Source organism: Pristis pectinata, chromosome 3 (assembly GCF_009764475.1).
Source record: "Pristis pectinata isolate sPriPec2 chromosome 3, sPriPec2.1.pri, whole genome shotgun sequence".
NCBI classification, from domain to species: domain Eukaryota; kingdom Metazoa; phylum Chordata; class Chondrichthyes; order Rhinopristiformes; family Pristidae; genus Pristis; species Pristis pectinata.
Window position 1 is genome coordinate 66,413,762 of NC_067407.1, and position 25,029 is coordinate 66,438,790.

At 45.2% G+C, this 25,029-nt stretch overlaps 1 protein-coding gene across 1 annotated transcript in view; it reads left to right on the plus strand.

Moving 5' to 3' along the window:
- The window catches only part of LOC127567960 (regulator of G-protein signaling protein-like), a 45,662-nt gene that overhangs the window by 10,323 nt on the left and 10,310 nt on the right, over positions 1-25,029 (plus strand). The window contains exons 5-10 of the mRNA XM_052011203.1: positions 1,574-1,714; positions 5,312-5,473; positions 8,025-8,989; positions 10,014-10,076; positions 13,329-13,572; positions 24,821-24,928. Of these exons, the coding sequence (XP_051867163.1) occupies positions 1,574-1,714; positions 5,312-5,473; positions 8,025-8,989; positions 10,014-10,076; positions 13,329-13,572; positions 24,821-24,928 (1,683 nt within the window). The remainder of the gene's footprint in view (positions 1-1,573; positions 1,715-5,311; positions 5,474-8,024; positions 8,990-10,013; positions 10,077-13,328; positions 13,573-24,820; positions 24,929-25,029) is intronic.

The window sequence follows — 25,029 nt, forward strand, 5'->3', positions numbered from 1 at the left end:
ATGTGCTACAGATGAAGCCTGCAACATCCCAGGTGCCTTCTTTTGTATGAAATGTCAACCCGCAGTCCTGTCTGCCCTCTCAGGAGGACTGAATTCCATGGCATTGTTTTGGACAACAGATGGGTTCTTCCAGGTGTCCTGGCCAGGATTTATTCTTCAGCCATCACAGTGCCGTTTGTGTGATCATAATTTGGCTTCTGCATTTCCTGCATTACAACATTGGCTACATTTCAAAAGGATTTCACTCAGCTATGAAGTGCTCTGGGCTGTCACGGACAGCATTAAATTAATCAAAAATAAGTATTAGTTTATTTCTTTACTTCACTGAGAAACCATACAAGAGGATAGGATGGAGAAAGATATTAGGTAGTGGATGCCTAACTCTTCTATTTGGTCTTGCACCCATACCAATACATCCCCTCCTACACTTGGAGCTTTTATCTACCTCAATAACCTTTGATATGGCACCTTATCAAATGCCTTCTGGAAATCTACGTAATCTACGTCCCTTCTATCCAGAGCACGATTTACTTCTTCAGAGAGCTCTTATTAATAGCTTCTAACATTTTCCTTATTTACAGGCTTGTGGTTTCCTGCTTTTTGCCACTCTCCCTTTTTGGATAAAGGAGTTACATTTGCCATTTTCCTAACCAGTGGAACCTTTCCAAAATCTGAAGATGTTTGGAAAATTAAAACCCAAGCATCAACTATTTCAAGGGGCACTTCTTTGCAGCCCCTAGGATCAAAGTCCATTAGAACCATGAGATTTGTCAGCCCAGACCTCCAACAATTTTCTCGGTACTACTGTCCTGATGATTGTAATTTCCCTGAGTTCCTCTCTCCCTTACAATTCTTGGGCTACAGCTCCTTCGGGAAGTTACTTGTATCTTTATAGTGGAAGACTGATGCAAAATATCTGCTTAATTCATCCACTGTATTCATGTTTTTCATTATTAATTCCCCAAACTTACTTTCTACAGGACCAATGTTCTTTTCTTTGTTAGATGTCTATAGAAACCCTAGCTTTCTGTTTTATATTTCTGGCAAGCTTTGATTCATACACTAATTTTTCCTCCCCTATTAATCTTTAAGTAATTCTTTGCTACTTTTATGTTCTATCCAGTCTTCTGACAAAATGCTTTTGCTCCCCTTGGAATGATTCTTGGAAGTAATTACTCCGTGTATTTTGAACTGCGTTATCTGCATTGCACCTTGACTGACTGAACCTTCAACCTAATTTTCCAGTTCACTTTAACTACTTCTGCTCCATGCTGTTATAAATGCTCTTATTTACATTTCAAATATTCATCTTAGCTCCATTCTGCTCTTTCTTAAGCTGAATATAAAATTCAATCACATTATGACTGCTGCCATCTAGGGTTGCCTTCTCTATGAAGTCCTTATTTATACTATCCAATTGTGCAATAGCAGGTCTAGAATAGTTTTCTCTCTGGGTGGCTAAGACCATAATTAATTTTGTTTCTGGATAAAGGTGCATGTTGAAGACTGTATCTTGCTCTTGGATTTTCCTTCCAGATCCCAGCTTTCCAATTACATTATTTCTGTTTCCCAGTATCCAGAATTGCAGTGGTGCCTCAGGAATCGTCAGAGTCCCTTTCAACGCTGCAGTTCTCTGAGGACAGCCTGTCCTCTGACTCCCTGAGCAGTAAAACACAGGACTCCAGTACCCAGCTGGCCCACGAGCCATCCAAGGGTGAGTACCAGAAAATAGGGGAGATTCTGGGTGTCTTCTCCAACTGTTCTGGAATTGAATGGGATAAAGTTGGGAGCTGCGTTTGTGCAAATTTCGGGTCATTGTGGTCCAGGTGATGTGGGCACTCGGTCAACACACTGGAGCTCTCCTCCAGCTGCTGGTTAAAACATGGCCCAAAGCACAATCCTGCCCATGGGACATGGAGATTGAGTGACTACCTGAAGGTTGATGCAGTATCAAATTTCCCAACCAGAACGTTATCTATCAAGGATCAGTACAAATCTCACCTCATCATCTGTTAGGTTGTTTAAGCCCAGGGAATATTAGCACAGTCTATAGTTTGGATGTGAAATTCAGGCTCAGCAGGTGTACTGAAAACTTATGTCATCTGTCTGCAGTGGTACTTTGTAAAGCTCCATATACGCTTGTTCCACCAGCGTACACAGCTGCCTTTCAGGCTTTAGAATAAACCTGTAAATTGTTATCTCTTACTAGCTTTTGCTTTTATCATTTTGCAAGTATTACATGAGTTCTTGCCTCTGAATCAAAAGATTGTGATTTCACATCGCACTTCAGACTTCCCCTTGGTGTGGTACTGAGTACGTGCTGGAGGTTGGAAGTCCCATCAATAGACAACAAACCCTCGGAGAGGAGTGTACAGAGGTCATGTGGCGTTGTTTCCAAGTGAGGAGGAGAATTCTCCTCCCAACTCCCATCCAACTTATAACTCTCAAGTGTCATTTAAGTTCTGATGATTATCAGATTGCTGTTTATATGATCTTGCTATGCACTCATTTAAAGACAAACAGAACTTCATTGTCATTAAAGCATCTTATGTCATATTGAGGTTGTGAGAAATCCTGTAAGTTTCTTTTACCTCTTTTTGTTGCTTTTCCTTGGTGTCTCCTGCTTCATGGAAATGAAGGGTATGGAGCAAAGGTTCATCAGACTGATTCCTGATGGCAAGGCTGCAAGGAGAAGTTAAGTCAACCAGAACTGTGTTCTTGAGTTTAGAAGAATGAAAGGGAATCTCATTGAAATGTACAGTACAAAATTCTGACAGGACCCCACAGACTGGATGCAGGGAAGATGATTAATCTGACCGGTGGGGGGGGGGGGGAGAGCGGGTGGTGGTCTAGAATGAAGTTCATAGTTGCAAGATATGTGGTAAGGCACTTAGGATTGAGGTGAGGACAAAGTTCTTCACTCAGAGGATGGTGATACTATTGAATTCTGTACCCCAGAAGGCAGTGGAGGCCAATTTGCTGGATATATTTAAAGAGGAGATAGATAGATTTCTAGATACAAAAGCATCAGGAGTATGGGGAGGGATCAGGAATATGGCATTGTGAAAGAGAAATGGTCATATTGAATGGTAGAGGTGACTCAAAAGGCCGAACAGCTTCCTCCTGTTCCTATGTTCTAATCTTATATTAAAAATATGGCAGGAAACCACTTTATTTTAAATACAAGATGGGCGCAAGTTATGAAGCTCAAGCGGACAGTTGTTTCAGCGAGGTGCTGAGATCTAACAACTGTACATTCAGAGTCAGAATATTCAAGATGTTTAAAATAGTGCTCAGGTACTAATCCTAATCCGAACCCACATTGCACACCACCTGCCCTAACTCCACACACCCCCAAACACTCACCTTCATCCTGGAATTCCCTTTGGATCCTATCCTCCTCATGGTCCTGAGAAACCATATACTTTTGGGAAAAAGACATTTGCCTTGGATTATCACACTTTCTAGAATCTATCCCTGGTCAGGGACTGAAAATAGAGTGTAAACTGGACAGAAAGCTTGACCCAAATAAAAGTGACAGTTGTCAGCGAAATAAAGAAACTCAATAGACAAAAATATAAAGATGAGGGGTAATTGCCATGCTGGAAATGCAAACCCTAGCTCTAATGGAATATTGGCCTCAAGAGATGGGCATCATGATGGAGTTATACCTCAGTTAAATCCCTGCTGGAGTACTATGTTCATTTCCCACAAGCTCACACACCATTCTGACTTGGAAATGGATCACTGGTCCTTCACTGGCCCTGAGTCCAAGTCCTAGAACTCCCTCCTCAACAGCACTGTGGGAGTACCTTCACCAGAAGGAGTGCAGTGGTACAAGAAGGCAGCTCACCCTGACTTTGTGAAGGGTAATTAGGGATGGGCAATAAATGCTAGCCTTGCCAGCAATACACAGATCCCGAAAAATGAACGTGGAGGCTTGTGTGTGTTTGTTGCGACATAAGTATTGCAGGGTCATCATCCCAAGTGTGCAGAGGCTTGCTGTGTGCCACCCCTTTGTCCCACCACTAAACCTTTCTGTTCCCATTTTGTTCCAATAGAAGAGGCACAGATGGGTGAGACAGACCAGTGGCTACTGAGAAGGTGCATTGGGAGCGTGCAGGGAATGAAATGCTTTCGGTTGTTTCTCGTGGGGACAAATGGTAGGTGATATGCAAAAATTGTTGGAGGAACTCCTCAGGTCAGGCAGCATCCGTGGAGGGAAATAAACAGTCGATGTTTTGGGCTGAGACCCTTCATCAGGACTGGAAAGGAAGAGGGCAGAAGCCAGAATAAGAAGGTGGGGGGAAGGGGAGGAGCACACGCAGGCAGGTGATAGGTGAGTTCAGGTGATAGGCGAGTCCAGGTGAGAGGGGCAAGGTAGGTGGGTGGGGAAGGTTTGGAAGATGTAGTAAGCTGAGAGGTGATAGAAGAGGCAAAGGCTGAAGAAGAAGGAATCCGGTAGGAGAGGGCAGTGGACCATGGAATAATGGATGGGGGGGGGGGAGGAGAGGAGATGGGCAGGTCATTAAGGCGGGGGAAGGGAGCCACAGGAATGAGGGAAAAAGGAATGAGGGGGAAAGAAAAAGAAGGGGAGGGGTTACCAGAAGTTGGAGAAGTCGATGTTGAGGCCGTCAGGTTGGAGACGCCCAGGGCAGAACATGAGGTGTTGTTCCTCCAACCTGCGTCTGGCCTCAACGTGGCAGTAGAGGAGGCCGTGGATAGACGTGTCAGTGTGGGAGTGGGATGTGGAATTGAAGTGGGTGGCCGCTGGGAGGTCCAGGCTGTGGCAGCAGATGGAGCAAAGGTGCTCGACGAAGCGGTCACCCAATCTGCATCGGGTCTAACCAATGTACCGGAGGCCACACCAGGTGCAATAAATGACACCCTCGGACTCACAGGTCTCACCTGGAAGGATTGTCTGGGACCCTGAATGGTGGTGAGGGAGGAGGTGTAGGGACAGGTGTAGCACTCGGTGCAGTAGCAGGGATAAGTGCCGGGGGGTTATCTGTGGGGAGGGACAAGTGGACAAGGGAGTCGCGGAAAGAGCAGTGCCTTCGGAAAGTGGGGGGGGGGGGGAGGGGGGGGTGAGGGAAAGATGTGCCTGGTGGTAGGGTCCCATAGGTGTGGTAGGCGAATCCCATGGGATGCAATAATGAAAGGAGGTGGAGGTGGAAACAAGTCCCAAGTTCCCTGTGTACTCATTGTCCCCTTATGAGCGCGTGGACTGCTTGCTGTCACACGTCCTTGGAGTTTAGCATGCTGCCGAAACATGGCCAAACAATGACTGGATGTTGCTTGTGTTGGACAGGGGCAGAGCTGGTGGAGTTCTGGGTGAGGATGGAGAGGATGCTGCAACTCGATGAGACTGACATCGACCAGCGGGACCAGTACTTCGCTCAGCTCCGCACGTTACAGGCTACACACCTGCATGACGGCTCCGTTGTAATGTCCACTTGTGGAGGTTTTACCGGTAAGGGATGGGTCGCCTTTGAGTGGCGGCCAGTCTAATGGAAGGAGTCAAAGCCACATCAAAAGTTGCAATGCCAGCTAGATCACTCATGGATCACTTTCTGTTGTAGTCCCTCACCGCTCTTCCTGTTACTACCACATGCTAAGGCAATATCCAACAGTAACAACCTTGCTCATCAGCTGAAAATCCAACAATAGCACTTCCACCTCTGAATCAGAAGGCTGTGATTTAAGTCTTACTCCAGACACTAGAGGATCTAATCTACTCTGTTATTTCAGTCCAGTGCTGACAGAATGCAACACTGTCTGAAGTGCTGTTGTTTGCTGTGTTGCTAACCTCAAGCCTTAACTCCGTTTGGGTGCCTGTTGTAGGGAGTTCTCCTAGTGTCCAGGCCAGCATTATTCCTTACCACTGTAGGCAAATCAGATTTACTGACTGCTTGTGTTATTGCTGTTTGTGGGATCTTCCTATGAACAAATTGCTTTTGCTTTCATTGTAATCATACACCTCAGAGGAGTGACAATTGCCAGCAGCAGGCTGTGTGCAAGATTGTGCACTCATTCCCCTCTCCTGCATTCCTCTCTTAACAATCTTCTTTTCAACTGTTTGTCTCTTTCTTAGGATGAATATTTCCTTAGTCTCCCATCTTGTCTCTACTTCAGCTATTTACAGCCCCCTTTACAGCAGCTACAATCACGATTTTTGTCATCAGTGGTATTGCTACAGTTCCAGTCATGTGTGCAGCCTGGAGGAACATTAGTTCTAATCAAACCCTGCAGTTACCACTCTTTATATTTCCCACCATCTCCTCTCGTGTTCCTGGCTGGTTCCCTTTCAACTTCTTGAAATTAATTTCCGTTTCTATCTATATCTTTGCACCCTTTCCATTTGGCTCTGTGCAGGATCCCCTGCTATTATCTACCTCAGCCCTTTCACTTCCATTTCTTTATTGAACCCTAGTGATACTGATCCCACATTGAACTAATGGTAAGGTCTTTACTGAGAATGGCTGGAAGTCAGGTGCAAGAACTTGACTGGCCAGGGTTAGGCTCTGCAATTCAGAATCCAACTGATTGTCCTGGACAGAGCACTATCCAACAACCTCATTCCTTCCATCATCCTCTATTACCTCATTCAATGTATCTTGAATGTCTCCAAGGTTTTCCCCATCATGATGTCCTAACATTCGTTGTTTGGAGTTGTTCTTGATGGTCTTTAGCCTGTGTGCTGTGGGTTCCAATTTCCGTGTTGCATGCCGCATCTCTGATGATTTCTTCCTTTCATCAGGCTCCCCTCATCTCTGTTGCTGGAGGTCTGGCTCACATCTACCTTCTGACCTTTCCTCCTTTATTCAAGAGTGCTCTCTTTCCCTCTGTCACCCTCTCTTCCTTTTCCACGGCTTTGATCTCTGCCACCTCCCCCCCCACCCCCTTCACAACTCATCCAGTCGTAAAAATTAGGTGGGAGAGCGAGGATGGGGCTAAAGCAGAATGTGACGGACCTCAGCTTTTCACTTCATTATTGATGACTTGGAATAGGGAGCCACGTCTCCAGGTTTGCTGATAAGCGGCACACAAGAACTGGGCAGCATCATGCTGGCCGTGGATGGCGGTCCTGAGAGGAACCATCAGTGTTGAGGCACTCCAGATAAATGCCTCTAACCCAAGCAGGCCCACTGTGCCTCCAGATGAGCTGAGTGACTCCACCTGGTGTCCAATGTGGGAGGCCAGTCGTGCTGAGATTGCAATGGGGAATCCACTCTTCCGATCCTATGCCAGACAGAGCTGGTGTCACGTTGGAATCTCCATTCATCTAACTTGAGAATCACGACCTGGAGATTCACAGGTATGTTAAGTTTCACTTTTTATTTGTGGTGTAATGATTTGTATATATACTATGGTGTTATTTAAGTTTTTAAAAGTTAATGTTTCTAATTATTTACAGAAATCTTAATGGTTTTTAAATGTCACTGACTATCAGAGACATTTTGAACTTGTAGTATGGCCTTGACAGCTTTGACAGGAGGGGAAGTTCTGCCCCCAGATGTCTTACACTAGAGGCCATGCATTTAAGGTGAAAGGGGGTAAGGCCAAAGGAGATGTGCAGGCAAGTTTTTTTTACACAGAGATTGGTGGGTGCCTGGAATGTGCTGTTGGGGTGGTAGTTGAGGCCAATGCAATAGAGGTGTTTAAGAGGCACATGAATGTGCAGAGAGTGGAGGGATATGGTCATTGTGTAGGCAGAAGGGACTAGTTTGGTTAGGAGTTTAATTGCTAGTTTAATTAGCTCGGCACAACATCATGGGCCGAAGGGCCTGTTCCTGTGCTGTACTGTTCTATGGTCTAACTTTGCCAGGGAGGGGCAAGGTGTTCCTGGGGCCATGCTCTGCTCTGCCCATTGAGAATCAAAGCTACAGGGGTAGAGGGGGTGTGGGTTTGAGTACGGCAGCCCTTGGAAAAAGCCATCTCAGATGTTCTGGTCCTTTGGGTTTGGAATCCGGAGACCTGTATGTTTGTCTGATTCGTGTTTCTTTCTCCTCTTCTTTGAGAAGATATTCCATTGTCAAAATCAAAGAAGCCCTTTCACACCAGGAGGGATTTTATGGTGAAGCTGCAAAAACAAGCGCTAGAGAAACTGAAGGGGTACTGGTTGCCTCGTTTTCTGACACACTGCAAGCGAAGCCTGAGAAAGGTGAAGGAATATGATGCCATCATCCGAGAGTATCAAGGAAAGGTGTCTAAAAGAAAGGCTACAGAAGGCCAGTCATCTTCTTCCGTCCTAACAATGAGCATCAAACACACCGAAGGCATTACACAGCCCTATTTCACCAAGGCTCACAAGCGCCTCCTGTGGAGCCTGCCTTACTGTAAGGGCAAACGTGTGAAGATCACCACGGCGACAGAGCATCCACACAACATCAAGGCGAAGGAGCGACGGGACGGTAGTCAGGCTCAGCCAAAGACGACTGCCCCCAAGTCCACTCCGCCTAATTTCCCCAAGCAGGATGAGTCAGGGTGCCCTCGCCCAACACCAAGACAGGCTTGTTGCTCTTCACTAGCTAAAGGTAAAGGGGCGGCTAACATGCAGGGTGAATACGTCTTCCCGCAGCTGGACTCCTCTATCCCGCTCATCAAAGCGCCCTCGATGCTACGGTGTCAGAGGTATCCTGAGATGCCCCGGCACTTCAGGTACCTCCACTGGGCCTTCAACGCGGACTTGCTGGCAGGTGAACCACTTGCAGCTTTCCTGAGGATGAGTGATGACCTCTCCAAGCTCCAGTACCTGCGCCTCTGGCATGAAATGGGCAACTTCTTGAACGTTGTACTCAGTGTGAAGGACAGAGCTGGGTATCTCCTCAGGAAGATCCTGGGTGAGAAGATTGTTGAAGTGTACCTGACAGAGAGTAGTAACCAATATACCAAGCTGCAGGTTGCAACTACTGAGAACCTCAAGATCCTTCTCCCCTCAGGTCAGGTCATTCCTTGGATATTCGCTGCCCAGAAGGAGATTTGTGAGGTGAGAGACTTTGGTTTAGTGTGTGCCTATGGTGGAGGAGATGCAGCCAGTGCAGAGATGGCACAGGTGCAGCACTAAGCTGACCCTGGGATGAATTGCCTGCACAAGGAACAACGTCATTTTATGTGAAAATACATGGCCAGGGCAGAACAAGAAATTAGTCTGGCCAGAATCATGCCAGCTGACCTCCCTATATGATTGGGAGAAACTGTTCCCCCTAGGTCAAATGATAGTGGTAATGAACCAGAGGAGAGGTGAGATTTGTTTTAAACCCAGGATGTTGTTTTGATCTGTTGGGAATGGAAGCAGATGCACTGGTAATTTTTCAAAGGGTTTTGGAAAATTACTTGCTCATGAAGTATTTACAGAACCACCTATGAGGGTGGGGAGAGGAATGAACTGGATTCCTCCTTTAGATTGCTAGCGGGCACAAAAGGCCAAAGGTATTCCTGTGCTGTAAACTTATACATGGTTGAATCAGATGCCCATGGTCAGATGAAGGTTTCTGTAGCCAGGAGATAGTTACATACAGTCAGGATAGCAAGACATGAAAAGGCCATCCAGCTCTACTGACAGAGACCACCACACTCCACACATACCAATTAAACTCATGGGTATGAACAGCGGCCCTCACATTTACTGCTCGGGCACATTACCTTCCAAAGAAAGGATGGTAATCTTCTCTACCTCCTTTACCAATGCTGCAGTCACTGCAGGACATCAGTACAGCTCTCCCACCTTGTCACTATTGAGAGTGACTTTGGCCCTCCCCTGACACTCTTTCAGACTCTCACTTTCAAAGAGTCATCTAAAACCTGTAAATGTGGGAAACCTGACCAATGTCCCCCTCCCTAGCTATGGAGAAACAAAGTCATGTGTACTGCTGTACAACCTGAGATTGGCCAACCCATTATGGTCTGATGCCCACTAAATGGTTCATTGCCACACGGAACAAGCAGGGAATGATCTTGGTGTGTGTGAAACAGAAACAAGCTCATCAGTGTGGTTTCTGCTCCTCCAACAGATACTCCAAGAAACATATGACGAGTTTCTGGATCAAGAGGATAAGAGCTTCCTTGATCTTGTGGTAAGACATTGGCAGATCATCTTGCTGTGCCCATCTCCATGGTTTTTTACTGCTCAAGATGATGCAGCCATGAGACACCATGGGGACAGCAAGACTGAGATGCGAGTCTCTCTGAGCACCGCTGCATTCCAATTCACCTGCAAATGCAGCATAAACGTTCCTTGTGAAGTTAACTTCCATTTCAGAGAGTCTGGAACATATTACACAGAAGTACATGACCACTGCTCAAAATTAAAATTAGGACTGTAGAGTGATACAAAGAAACTTTATTGCATGATTAAAATAATTTATTGTAAATGTGGTTTTAATTACACAATTGAATAACATATTACAACTATCTTTAATAGTTCAATGAAGAAACTTTGCCTTTTTGGTCTCTAATGTTGTGAATTAATATTTTTATTGTGCTGAAGTCTCTCCATTTCCTTGCCCTTTGACCCCAGTCCAACCACACCCGGGTGTGTGTTCCTCTGATTTTGGTCATTTGGACATCCCTGATTTCCACTGTCCCCTCACAGGTGATGATGTGGCCCATCTGAAAGAGCTTGGCCAGACGACTGAGTGTACGCTCGTATTTGTTTATCCTTTGGATGAGATATTGTAAGCAGAGTGGAGTGGAAGTCAGGGGTTAGGTGGGGGGGGGGGGAGGTGGGGGGGGCTGCGGCAGGTGGGTGACAGCCCTGGGTTTGACCACCGCTCACTCGTTACCTCTCTGGCTGTTGGTCTCTGATTCAAAGTTCATTTCAGGGTGAGAGGAACGAGGTTGAGCTCTGACTTGGATCCAGATCCTGAAGACGGAAGGGGGGAGCTGGTTGCCACCTGTTGCCCCTGGTGTTGCCCCCATATCAGTGAATCAGACTCACCCCTGGGTTCAGTCAAAGGAGCTGTGTCCAGATCCCAACTCTGCACCCGGAGAGTGCTGGCTAATCTCCTGCCCCTGGGACATTTTTCTCCTTCTCTCTGCCTCAATGCATTTCTTCTCTTTCCTTCTCCATCTTTCTCTTTCTTCCCTATCTCTTCCCACTGTCTCCCTCCTTTCTCTTTCCCTCCCTGTTTCCCCATGTGTCTCAACCCTCTGTGTTGCCCCTACCTCATCTCCTGCTTCCCTCTTGCTGTCTCTCCCTGGCGTTGTCTCCTCTCCCTGGCGCTGTCTCTTCCTGCTGCAGTCTCTTCCCCTCTTGCTATCTCTTCTTCCTCACTCTCGTCCCTCGCTTGCTCTCTTCCTCCTTCTATCTCTCCATCCTCTCCCCTACTCTCTAACACTCTCCCCTTTCATTCCCCCTTCTCTCTCCCCTTTCTTCCTTTGCCCCTCTCCCCCCTCCTCCCCTCTCCCTTTCTTCCCTCTCGTTCCCCCTTCCATTTCTGTCCTCTCTCTTCCTGCCAGCTCCTTTAATCATCTTAGATCTTCCAATTAGATCATCTGTTATACAATGTTGTAAAGCACAGAAACAGGCCCTTCGGCCCACCATATCCATACCGACCTTCGGCCCACCATATCCACACCGACCCATCTACGCTAATCCCATTTGCCTGCATTAGGTCCTTCTATGCCTTGCCCATTTAAGTGTCTGTCTAAATGCCTCTTAACCTCACCAGTTGTATCTGACTCCAGCACCTCCACTGGCAACAGATTCCAGATATCAACCACTCTCTGTGTTAAAAAAATCTTTTCTCTCGGATCCCCTTTAAAGCTCCTTCCTCTCACCTTAAACCTCTGCCCTCTTGTTTTTGATACCCTTTCTGTGGGGAAAAGATTTTGGCTATCTATCTTATCTATGGCTGTCATAATCTTTCACACTTCTATCAGGTCACCCCCTCAGCCTCCTTCGCTCCAGAGAAAACAAGCCCAGACTGTCCAATCTCTCCTCATAACTTAAAGGCCTCCAATTCAGGCAATATCCTGGTGAACCTCCTCTGCATTCTCTCCAGCACAACAATGTGCGTTCTATGGTGTGATGACTAGAACTGTATACAATGTTTTGTAAAGTTGCAATATAATGACCCAACTTTTATAGTCTGTGCTCTGACCTATGAAGGCAAGCATGCCTTATGCCTTCTTCACTACCCTTTTCAGGGAACTATATTGCCATTTTCAGGGAACTATGGACTTGTACCCTTTGGTGTCTCTGTTCATCAACATTTCATAGTGCCCTGCCATTTACTGTATATGTCCTACCACAATCTGACTTCCCAAAATGTATCATCTCACACTTGCTGGGATTAAATTCCATCTGCCAATGCTCCGATTAGCTTTCCATCTGATCTATATCCTGCTGTAGCCTCAGACAAACTTCCTTGCTATCCACAACACCAATTTTCATGTCATTCACAAACTTACTAATCATTCCTTTAACATTCAGATATATGTCGTTAGTATGTATCACAAACAGCAAAGGTCCCAGTACTGATCCCTGTGGTACACCACTGGCCACTGACTTCCAATTAGGAAAGCATCCTTCCTCCACTACTACCCTCTACCCTTATCATCAAGCCAGTTTTGGATCCAACTAACTAACTCACCTTGGATCCCATGTGCCTTAATGTTCTGGACCAGCCTAGCATGCGGGCCTTGTCAAGTGTCTTACAGTGGAGGTTAGCTCTGTCCACAACTATTATTGAGATATTATTTTTGGTGGCTACTTATCATAGTTCCTCCCCACACCTCATGTCCACTCTCCTCAGTCAGTGACTCTACCCACCCATTTAGTATTATTCCACATGGGTACGTTGCCTTCTTGTGCTCTCTAAATGTTATAATCCTGGGAAAGTTTATAGCATGTCAGTAGTCCAGCCCCAATTTTGAAAGTTGCACCCTGTGTCTGGACTCCAAACCAGGGGAAGTAGATTCTCCCTCTACCTATCAAATCCTTTATTCATCTTGCAGGGCTAAAGCTTCTGTTGGGGTCTTGTCTGCTACCTTTTGGAAAACCTCGTTCAGTAATATCTGTAGACATATCCTACCTATCTTGTTGCAGACTGCCTCAAAAACAATGTAGTCAGGTTTGAGAGGTAACATATCCTTTACAGATCCTTGCTGGCTCTCTAACCAGTTCACCAATGGATTCTTGTGCTCTGTCCCAGCATTTCACTCTTACTGTGCTGTTAGAGATGAGTTGAAAACCCTAGACTTGGAGTGAGGAAGAAGGTGAAATACAATCCAAACTCTCAAAATGGTAAACTAGTTATTTTTAAGTCCAGTGCAATCTCAATTGTGCAGTTACTATTAAATTCTTCTTACTTGCACTAATTAAGGCTGGGAGCGAACCGAATGATCCAGGCAGCTGGACAGTGTGCAAGGAGCTGCCACCACCTACGACAGATGCTGAGGACCTGCACATCAGGAGGATGGCGCGGTCACTGCTGCTGAGCCAGGCCTGCACCGCCATTGGCAACTCCGAGAGCCTGACTGATGAGGACTGGAAACTGCTAGTCACTGAGGACACTGCCAATCTTGGCTCCATGCTGATACTCCTAAAGCCACCAACAGAAGATGTGGGTAAGGGAACTGTGGGGGAGTTGGGGGGGGCACTGGGGCAAAGATTTATTCTCCACTATCTGTTGGAAGGGAATGATCCACAGACCACTGTGGCTCTACTGATGTCCTGTGGTCCACTTCCAATGGTTGTTTTCCCAACTGGTCTGCCAAAGGCCAAACTTCATGGCACTGATCGCCCCAGGTCAATTCTTTCCCCTGTTGTACATAAAAATCACACATGTAAGCTATCTTCAACAGGAAGCCATTAGATGACACATTTCTTTCTCCCACCAGGAGATAGACCAGTAACACTTAGCCAATAGTTGTGAAGCTCGTGCCTGAGTTATATCAAGTAACTCAGAACCCCCTCCAGTAACTTTCCCACCACTAATGTTACACTCACTGGTTTGTCCTTGTAGACCTTCTTAAATGAAGGCACAATATTAGCTACTCTCCAGTCTTCCAGTACCTCACCAGTGGCTACAGTTATTGCAAATATCTCTGCTAGGGCCCCAGCAATTTCTTCCTTGGCTTCCCACAATGTTCCAGGATATACTTGGTCAGGTCCCAGGAATTTATCTACTTTTATGCGCCTCAAGACTGCCAACACCTCCTCTTTCATAATATCAATATGTTTCAGGATATCACTGTTCTCTTCCCTGAATTCTCTGGCTTCCATGATCTTCTCCGTGGTAAATGCAGATGAGAAGTATTCATTTAAGACCTTGCCCATCTCCCGTGGCTCCACACATAGATGATCACACTGATCCTTGAGGAGACCTATTCTCTCCCTAGCTACCCCTTTGCTCTTAACATATTTAAAGGGATGTCCCTTTAAAACTGAGATGAGAAGGAATTTCTTCATCCAGAGGGTAGTGAATCTGTGGAACTCATTGCCGCAGAGGGCTGTAGAGGCACAGCCCCACAAAAGGATGTATTTAAGGCAGGGATTGATCAGTTCTTGATTGGTAAGGGGGTCACAGGGAGAAGATGGGAGAATGGGGTTCAGAAAACAATCAGCCATGATTGAATGATGGAGCAGACTCGATGGGCTGAATGGCTTAATTCTGTTCCTATGTCTTAATAGAATTGTTTAGGATTCTCCTTTGCCTTATCTGCCAAAGCTACCTTATGTCCTCTTCTTACTCTCCTGATTTCCTTCTTCAGTGTACTCCTACATCCCTTATAGTCCTCAAGGGATTCTCTTAATCCCAGCTGCCTATACCTCACATATGCCTCCTTTTTTCTGACCAGAGCTTTAGCATTCCTTACCAACCAGGGTTCCCTAATCCTGCCAGCCATGCCCTTCACTCTAATAGGCACATGCCGGCCCTGAACTGACACTTCAGCTACTTGCCCTGCCTCATTTCCCAACAGGAGGTCAAGTGTTGCCCCCTCTCCTGTCAGGCCATTTACATGTTGCTTGAGAAAACTTTCCTGGATGCACTTAACAAATTTTCGCCCATCCAAGTTCTTAGCACTATGGTGGTCCCAGTCAATATTAGAGAAGTTAAAATCACCTACTATTACCACCCTATTTTTCCTTCAGCTATCTGTAATTTCCCTATATATTTGCTTCTCTAATTCGCACTGACTACTGGGGGGCCTAGAATGCAATCCCATTATAAATTCATAAGAACTGTAAAGCAATATAGCACAGATACAGGCCCTTCAGTCCAACCAGTCCATGCTGACCACGTTGTCCCCCAGCGAGTCCTAATTTCCTGCGTTCGGCCCATATCTCTCCAAGCTCCATCCCTCCATGTACCTATCCAAGTGCTTCTTAAGTGATACCATTGTACCTGCCTCAACCACTTCCTCTGGCAGCTCATTCCATATACTCACCACCCTCTATGTGAAAAAGTTGCCCCTCAGGTCCCTTTTAAGTCTTTCCCCTTTCACCCTAAACCTACGCCCCCTAGTTTTGGACTCCCCTACCCTGGGGAAAAGACTCTTACCATCCACCTTATCTCTACCTCTCATAATTTTAAATACTTCTATAAGGTCACCCCTCATTCTCAACCACGTCTTTCCTTTAACAGGGTGACCAAAGCTTCACACAGTACTCCAAGTGCCCCGACTGAAGGCCAGCGTACTAAATGCCTTTTTCACCACCCTGTCTACCTGTGATGCTGCTTTCAATGAACTATGCACTTGTATTCCGAGGTTTCTCTGTTCCATTACACTCCCTAGTGCCCTACCATTCATAGTATAAGTTGGTTTGACTTTTCAAAATTTACCACCTAACATTTATTGGTACTGAAATCCATTTGCCACTCCTCGGCCCACTTTCCTAACTGATCAAGATCCCCTGTAACCTTCTTCACTATTAACAACACCTCCTAATTTTAAACTCTTCTGTAAGGCTGCCCCTCATTCTTCTATGTTCCAAGGAATAAAGACCTAGCCTGGCCAACCTCTCCCAAAAACTCTGGCGCTCTAATCCTGGCAGCATCCTCGTAAATCTTTTCTGCACTCTTGCCAGTTTAACCACGCCTTTCCTGTAACAAGGTGACTGAAACTGTGACATAAGAAATTCTGCAGATGCTGGAATCTGGAGCAATACACAAAAAGCATCCATGGATGCTGCCTGACCTGCTGAGTTCCTCCAGCACTTTTTGTGACGTACACTGTACACAGTTCTCCAAGTGCGGCCTCACCAATGACTTATGCAACTGCTTCTCTACTCAATGCCCTGACTGATGAAGGCCAGCCTGCTACATGCCTTTTTCACCACCCTGGTGATCACCCCCTTCTATAGCCTCACTGGATGTTTCTCCTAGGAATATCCTATCTGTCATGGCATTCTCCCTAATCAAAACAACCATTTTTCTGTAATATAATATCATAATTCTATGCCCTGAGCTCATCTGCCTTTCCTATCAGACTCCTTGCATTTAAATAAATGCCTATCAGAACTTCCTTGCTCCCTGTCCTGCCTACTGGACTGGCTCGCTTTAATTTCTACATTTGCCTCAATTTTCTCATCTGCCACACTGCTACTTTGGGTCCCACTTCCCTGCCAGGCTAGTTTAAGCTCTCCTGAGTACTCCAGCAAAACCCCCTCCAGTTCAGTGCAACCCATCTCTCTTGTACAGGTCAACTCTGCCCCAGAAGTTCTCAATGGTCTAAGTACCAGAATACCTCCCTCCTGCTTCAGCTCCTCAACCATATATTCATCTGTCCTACCCTCCTGTTTCTACCCTCACAAGCGTGTGGCACCTGGAGTAATCCAGAGACTACAGCGCTTGAGGTCCTACTTTTTAACCTTCTGTCTAACACCCTGTTTTCACTCTGTAGGACCTCATCCCTTTTCCTGCTTATGTCGTTGGTACCAATGTGTACAACAACCTCTGCCTGCTCAGCCTCTTCTTTGAGAATGTTCTGCAACATAATGTTACAGAACATTACAGCTATAATGTAGGGAAGGAGACAGACAGCATGGGCACAGCAAGATTCCACAAATAGCATTGTGGCAAGGAACAGATAAAATATATTTGGATTAGTGAGGGAGGGATAAACTATTTAACCAGGACTCATGGATGTGCCTACAACAATGTGGCTCATCAATTTTGTGGTCAAGTTTTTTAAGTGGGAATCAAAGTGGTCTCAACGTAGTCATGGTTGACAGGGGTGACGTTGTTATTTTCTTAAGTACGCAGGGCAGAAACTATTAAAAGTGATATAAAAGTGGCCGCATGATGTGCCCAATTCAGAAATGAAATAACAGCAATAATGCTGACCTTCAGAATCAAAGTACAATGTAGATGGATTTCTCCACTTTGTATTGAATATAGTTTGTTTTAATGCAAATGATGTCAGCATTTCATCTAAATGAAATAACAATGGAACACAATGTGAACCATCCACTGTTGGAGCTCAGAACATGACTGGACCATCAATTGTTGGAACCATGGTTCACAATATGGACCACCTACTTTTGGAGCCACAGAACACAGTATGGACTAGCCATTCTTGGAACCACGATACATAGTGTGGGCCAATAATTGTTGGAACCACGGTACACAGTGTGGATCATCCATTGTTGGAAACACAATGCACATCTACAGATGTACAGTGGAGAGCATTCTGATGGTTGCATCACTATCTGGTACGGAAGCTCCAATGCACAGGATCGAAAGAGGCTGCAGAGGGTTGTAGACTCAGCCAGCTCCCCTCCCCGCCATCGAGGACATCTTCAAGAGGTGGTGCCTCAAGAAGGTGTCATTCATCATTTAGGACCCTCACCACCCAGGATATGCCCTCTTTACATTACTACCATCGGGGACCAGGTACGGGAGCCTGAAGACCCACACTCAACATTTCAGGAATAGCTTCTTCCCCTCTGCCATCAGATTTCTGAATGGTCCATGAACACTACCTCATTATTCCTCTTTTGCACTATTTATTTATTTTTGTAACTTATAGTAATTTTTATGTCTTTATGTCTTGCACTGTACTGCTGCTACAAAACAACAAATTTCATGACATACATCAGTGATAAGAAACCTGATTCTGATTCCCTGGTACACAGTGTGGGCCAATAATTGTTGGAACCATGGTACACAGCATGGACCATCCTTTGTTGGAACCATGGTACACAGTGTGGACCATCCATTGTTGGAACCAAGGTACATAGTATGGACCAATAATTGTTGGAACCACGGTACACAGTGTGGACCATCCAGAGCTGCATTCATAGAACATATTCGGGCAGATTTTGTATGGAAGTGGCGGTGTTCCACATGCACTGTCAGGATTAACCTACAAGATTGGATTTTCCACACCTGTGCACTTAAATGTAGTGTTCCCAAACTAGTTGACAGCTATAGTCTGACATTTCATGACTGCTTTCCAAAGCTGGCCTTCCCATGGGATCCAGTGAGGCAGTGTGAAGTTGCAGAACATGCACCACTTACACTGGGCCGTTACCTGAACCACCTGTGCCTGCTCATTTCAGTGGGAATTAACTGAATTTGATGAAGTTTGTGTTTTTTAAGTGTTTCATTTTAATTACTATTTTTAAATAATTTAATTAGTACACAACCATTATGGAATTTTCATTGTATGTTTCCAACTGTCAGAAGCATTTGTTGTGTTTGACAGCACTGTCGACTGGCTTCACCAAGGCCTGGTTAGCTGGCTGTTGAGGTTATTTTTCCAGCTGTTTGTGGGCACCTCCTGGTACTCTGCAGTAAATGAGATTTGCCAGCACACTGCCTGCAGCCACTCAGGGCCTCACAGCTGAGGACCGTGCCTTCTTTCTACAGCAAGATCACATTTGGGATGCAGACAAGATAAGGCAAGAGATTAGGGTGGGCAGGCGCACCATCCAGGCTAATTTAGACCATCCCAGCAATGCAGCAATCTGAACCTGAACATGTGAACGTTCTAAGGGCAGGAACAGATTTGCTGATCTCCCTGATCTCTTGCATTCTCGCATGGTGCGAGCTAAGTCTCCATGCCCTCTATCCTGAGTCATGTGATGTTCTAGGAGCAAGGTGTTCTCAAAAATGGAGCCCTAAAATTAGGTCTGAATATTGACCACCTTTCACTTGGAGCTGACTCCTGGTCTGGAGTTTGAACTGATGGACTTAACAAAATAAATTTGGCATTTCTTAAAGATACTCAGGCTTTGTGTTGAGTGAGCAAGAAGCTCCCATTTTATTATAAGTTTTGTAGCACTTTTCTCCTGTGTTTACTTTCTATGCATTAGTTAGTCCCAAACAGCCAATGGAGTACTTTTGAAGTTGTAATAGGGGAAACGTCACCGGTTGTAAACAGCAAGGTCATAGCAACTGCATTATGTTAATCTCTTAGTGATGTTTGTTAAAGTATAAATAGAGGCCAGAACATAGGACTAATCTACCTGCAATTCTTCAAAACAGTGCTGTGAGATCTTTTACACCCATCTGTGAGCAGAAATGTTGAACACTTCCTCTGAAAGTCAGCACCTCTGACAATGCAGAAGTGCCTCAGAACTTCACTGGAGTGTATCATCCTTGATTAAGGACTTGAGACTCTAGAGCAGATGAGCCCACAATCTTCTTCCTCATACCAGAGTGTCACCACAACCATGGTTGTCTTTTTGTTAAGCTAAGTACTGTAAGCACGTGACTAGTAAATTCAGCAGGAGCAACCACCAGAAATTGAAGTTATTTTCATCATTTATTTTTATAGATGGAAACTCACCAGAACCATCAATTGAGGAAAAGGTGACTAAGGTGGAGACAGGAATCCAATCCCCGTGATTGGGAACTTGGTTCTTTTGATCGGTCACCCAATTCTAAAGTAAACCGGTTGAATGGTTTTCAGTTGGAACAGTTCAATAAATACAAGGTGTCTTGTGCCCCAGTCACATAGTCTCTTGAGTGTTTCATTCATCAATTCAATTCATTCAATCAATATATCAAAGCAGATTCAGTAAGGGCAACTTCCACTGGGCTCCTTGCAGAGGCAGAGTGAAGCCTTCGGAAGTTTGACAGCATTGATTCAACAGCTGCTGTTGTGCCATTTCCTGGACATTTTGTCCAAGAAAGTTTCCTGATGTGAACTTGAGTGTGTTCACTTTGTCTTGATCCTTGCACTGACTTTTGTACCGTATTTACCCAACCTTACAGGAAGAGCCTTGTCCCTAGGATTGTCCTTGTTCTTTGGCCTGCGCTTACACCTATATGTGTATTAAAGTTTGACCTTGGCTTCAACACAGAGCTTAAGCCTGGATCTAAGCACAGAATTAGACCCTGAATTTAACTTTACAACTGTGTGATGAGGCAACACAGATTGTGTTTTGATTGTGTTTCTGTGTTTTGTCCTGCTTTCTTTCACAAGTCAACTAGGAACTCCATAGATCTCTGGCAGCTGTTACCCGGAATAAACTCCTCTAATATAATACTTGGCTGATGTCAGGCAGATTACCTGGAAAAGTCCATACAGTGGATACCAGCCTTCCTTCAGGACATGGGTATCTCTGGCAGTAATTGCCCATTCTTTAATGCATGTGGACAAGGTGCACCTTGAACTAATGCAGTTCTTTTGCTGCAATGCTGTTGGGGAGCCAGCTCCAGGAATTAGAGCCAGCAACAATGACGGAATGGAAATATGTTTCCAATTTGGGATGGCTTGTGATTTGCAGAATTATCTGCAGGATATTGCATTCCTTACATCTTCTGCCCTTGTTATTTTTTGTAGTGGAGACAGAGGGATGGGAACTTCAAAGAAGCTACATTGCACCTAGCAGTGTGCACAGCAGCGATGGTGCACTGATCTCGGATAGATTAAAGGATTAAAGTTATGGATGACCACTGATTAAGATGGGTACTTAGTCCTCAAATGCATTGAGCTTCTTGAGTTTTGTTGGAATAGTATCCATCCAGTGAATGGACTGTAGTCCAGCATAGTCTTGGCTTGTGCTTTGCAGATGGTGGAGAGGCTTTGGGGTGTCTGGAGGTGAGATACTCATGCAAGGTACCCAGCCACTGACTGTTAGTTATAGCCACACTGTTTATGTGGCTGGTCTAGTTAAGGTTCCAGGCTATTGTGTGCACCAGGATATTGATGGTGGGGGATTCAATGTTTAGATATAAAATGTCAGGTGGAATAGATTTGGTCCTCTTTTGTTGAAGATTGCCATTGCCTGGCTTTTTTGTGGCATGTATGTTACTTGTCACTTAATAGTCCATGTCTGAATGTTGTCTAGGTCTTGCTGCCTGCAGGTATGGACTGTTTCATTTGCTGAGGAGCTGAGATGTGACTCCAACCATCGCAGTGTGTTCCCCTTGATGCCCATTGATTTCAGTTTTACCACAGGTCTTTGATGTCACATTCAGTCAAATGCTGCCTTGATGTCAAGGGCAGTCACTCTTACCTCAGCTTTAGAATTAAACTCTTTGGTCCAAGGCCGTAATGAGTTCTGGAGCCAAGTAGTCCTTGTGAAATCCAAACTGGGCATTGGTGAGTAGGTTATCGATGAGTAAGTACTACTTAATAGCACTATTGACAATGGCTTCCGTCACTTTGCTGATGATTGGGAGATTAACTAGATTGGATGTGTCCTGGATTTGTGAACAGGACATATCTGGGCAATTTTACACATTGTTGGGTAAATTCCAGTGTTGTAACCATACTGGAACAATTTGGCTAGAGGCAAAGCTAGTTCTGGAGTGCAGGTCAACGGTCTCATAGCCTTTGCGCTCTCAGGCATTTTTTGATATCATTTGGCTTAAGACTGGTTCCTATGATGGTGGTGACCCCCCCCACAAAAGCAATGGCAGTGTACTTGCGTCACAGGTCTTTGACGACGAAATTCACTTGAACATAATTCTGGAAATGTACCCAACTTGCAGCCCTTCTAATAGCCATAGTCCACCCCCACATCCACCCAAGGTCCCAAAGCACCACATGGTGAGTCACTGATTCACACCCACAGACAGGGAAGAATTTAAACCTGTTGACCTCAGTGTGGCCAGTGTGGAGCCTGGCTGCGCATGGCTGGGTTTGCCCTCAGTGCCCTTTCTGTCATGTAGATGAGCATGGAAGACACTCAGTTTATTTCAACATCATTGTCAGCTGTTTAATAATTGGATGTCACCCTGAGACTGATGTAACTCTTGTTACTGTCTACAGCTAGTTGTGGTCATTGGTGCATTTCAGTCTTTTGCAACAACTCTTCAGCAGGAATAAATATAGAAAATGCTGGAAACATTTAGCAGGTCAGGCCACATCTATGGAAAGAGAAACGGAGTTAACATGGCAAGTTGATGATCCCTCTTCAGAACTGGGAAGGAGACAAAAGAAGCTCATTATGCTGCAGGGAGGGTGAGGGAGGGGTGATGTCTCTGTTGGGTAAAGTCAAGGTGATCATGGGGATAAGATGTAAACAGGTTATCTGGTCAGTGAGTGAATGGGAGTAGTTAGAGGGTATATGAGAGTAGTATGATGAATGGGAGTAGTAGGAGAGTAGTATGTGGGAGTAGAATGGGAGTGAATGAGGGTGAGAACGTCGACAAAAGAACATGGATACAAGAATGTAGGAGTTGCAAAATGCAGAGCAGGAAGACGTGGTTGGCAGTTCAGGCTAGGCACGTCCTCCACCCTCAGAGAAAAATAAGGAAAAAAGAGGTTAAAAAGAAACAAGCTGAGTTAATATCACTGATTCACTCTACTCAAAGCTGTCATGGTCCATAGTTCCACTTTATTCTCCGCCACATTCAGTGCTGCCATAAACAAATGTTTTCCTTTGTTTCATGTGTCAATGACCATAAACTCCAACAGTATATTATCTCAACTTATTTGTTTTTTCCCCTCTTTTTCTTTGTGCTTTTCTTCCACAGGCACTGCTTGACCTACTGAGTATTTCCAGCATTTTCTGTTTTTATTTTTCCAGATTCTGCAGGTTTCTTTTGATTTTCAACATTTCAGCAGTATTTATTTCAATATGATTTAATGTAGGATATGTGATTGGTAAGTCTGTGAATGCCATGAAAATCGGTGGTGTCATGGATAACGAGGAAGGTTGTCTCAAGGCTGCAATAAGATATAGATCAGATGGAAAGTTGGGAAAGCACTAGCAGATGGAGTATAATTCCAACAAGTGAGAGGTGACGCATTCTGGGAAGTTAAATAGGAGTAGAACATATATGGTAAATGGAAGGACATGAAGGAATGTTGATGAACAGAGAGACGAAGGGATTCAGGTCTATAGTTCTCTGAAAGCAGCAACACAGATCGATAGGGTGGGTGAAGATGGTATGTGGCATGCTTGCCTTCATGAGTAGTGGCATTGAATATAAGAGTTGCATTATGTTGCAATTTTACTGGTTAGGCCACCCTTGAAATATTGTGTGCAGTTCTGGTCAAGCATGTAATGGTGCTGGGTTTGGATAGGCTGGGCTTGTTTTCCCTGGAGCGATGGAGGCTGAGGTGTGACCTGATAGAAATATATAAGCTTATGAGAGGCATAGATAAAGTAGGTAGTCGGGATCTTTTTTCCATTGTAGGGGTATCAAAAACAAGTTTAAGGTGAGAGGAAGAAGTTTTAAAGGGTATCTGACCGTAAGTTTTTTACACAGAGAGTGGTTGATATCTGAAATGCACTGCCGGGGAGGTGGTGGAGTCAGATACAATCATTACGTAAAAGAGACAATTAGACAGACACTCACTTAAATAGGCAAGGCATAGAAGGATATGGACCTAGTGCAAGCAAGTGAGATTGGTATAGATGGGCAAAAAGGCCATGGACGTGGTGGGATAACGTTTCTGTGCTATACAACTCCGTGACTCTATGTTGTGCTTGGGGAAATGGACTAAAGGGTGAATTCCCCAGGATTGAGAGCTCCTGGAAAACCTGTGCCAGTCTGTCTGTGATTTTGCAACCACTTAAGGCAGGCACGGTAGTGTAGCGGTTAGCATAACGCTATTACAGCGCCAGAGACACGGGTTCAATTCCGGCCACTGTCTGTAAGGAGTTTGTACGTTCTCCCTGTGTCTGCGTGGGTTTCCTCCGGGTGCTCTGGTTTCCTCCCACATTCCAAAGACGTACAGTTTAGGAAGTTGCGGGCATGCTATGTTGGCGCCAGAAGTGCAGCGACACTTGTGGGCTGCCCCCAGAACGTCCTACGCAAAGATGCATTTCACTGTGTGTTTTGATGTACATGTGACTAATAAAGAAATCTTATCTTATTTAGGTGTGGGGATGGACAGGTCATGGTTTGTAATGATGCCATTTGCTTTTCTGGGAAACTTCTGGGGGTCAGCAATGCACCTGGCTGCAGGGAGAGGAGAATGAATCCTCGAAGATGCAAAGAATAGCTGGGCTCTGTCCATGTGGCATGCTGACAGGCTCCAGGTCAGCAAGAAACAACATGGATCCTAGGCCTGAGCTGGGGGAACTGCTCTCAATCACAAGCTACAACTCTACAACTGATGTTGATAGTTGTGCAGAGTCCCTGCTCCTGATGTTAGCCAATTTTTAAGCTCACACTGCAGCAACTGCTGATGTTACCCAGAAACCCAATGAAAAATTGGCTAATTGAAGCTTGCCATCATCATGTGGAGTTCAGATACAATCTGACTGAGAAGTGGAATCCATCACATGCCTGAATGACCTCTTCCCATTCCCACATCCTGCGTATTTGTAAACGAGCCATTTCTTTGACACAAATTCACTTCCGTTTGATTCCAACAATTTGTCAGCCAGTGACTGATGTTTGCTCCACCACTGACCTTGTGCTTTCTGTTGTCCCACTCCCACTTCCGCCCTGCCCCACAGATATCAAGGGCATGACCTTTGAGGAGCTTGCGCTGAAGTACCCAAAGCTTGCAATTGAGGAGCTGAGCAAGAACTTTCATCGATATTACAAGAAGTTGGTTCTACTTGGTATGTATGGGTATCACTGGGTATCTGCCCACCAGCCCCATCCAACACTTTTCAGTACAACTTCTATTGACACCATTATGTCACAAGGAAAAGGTAGAATT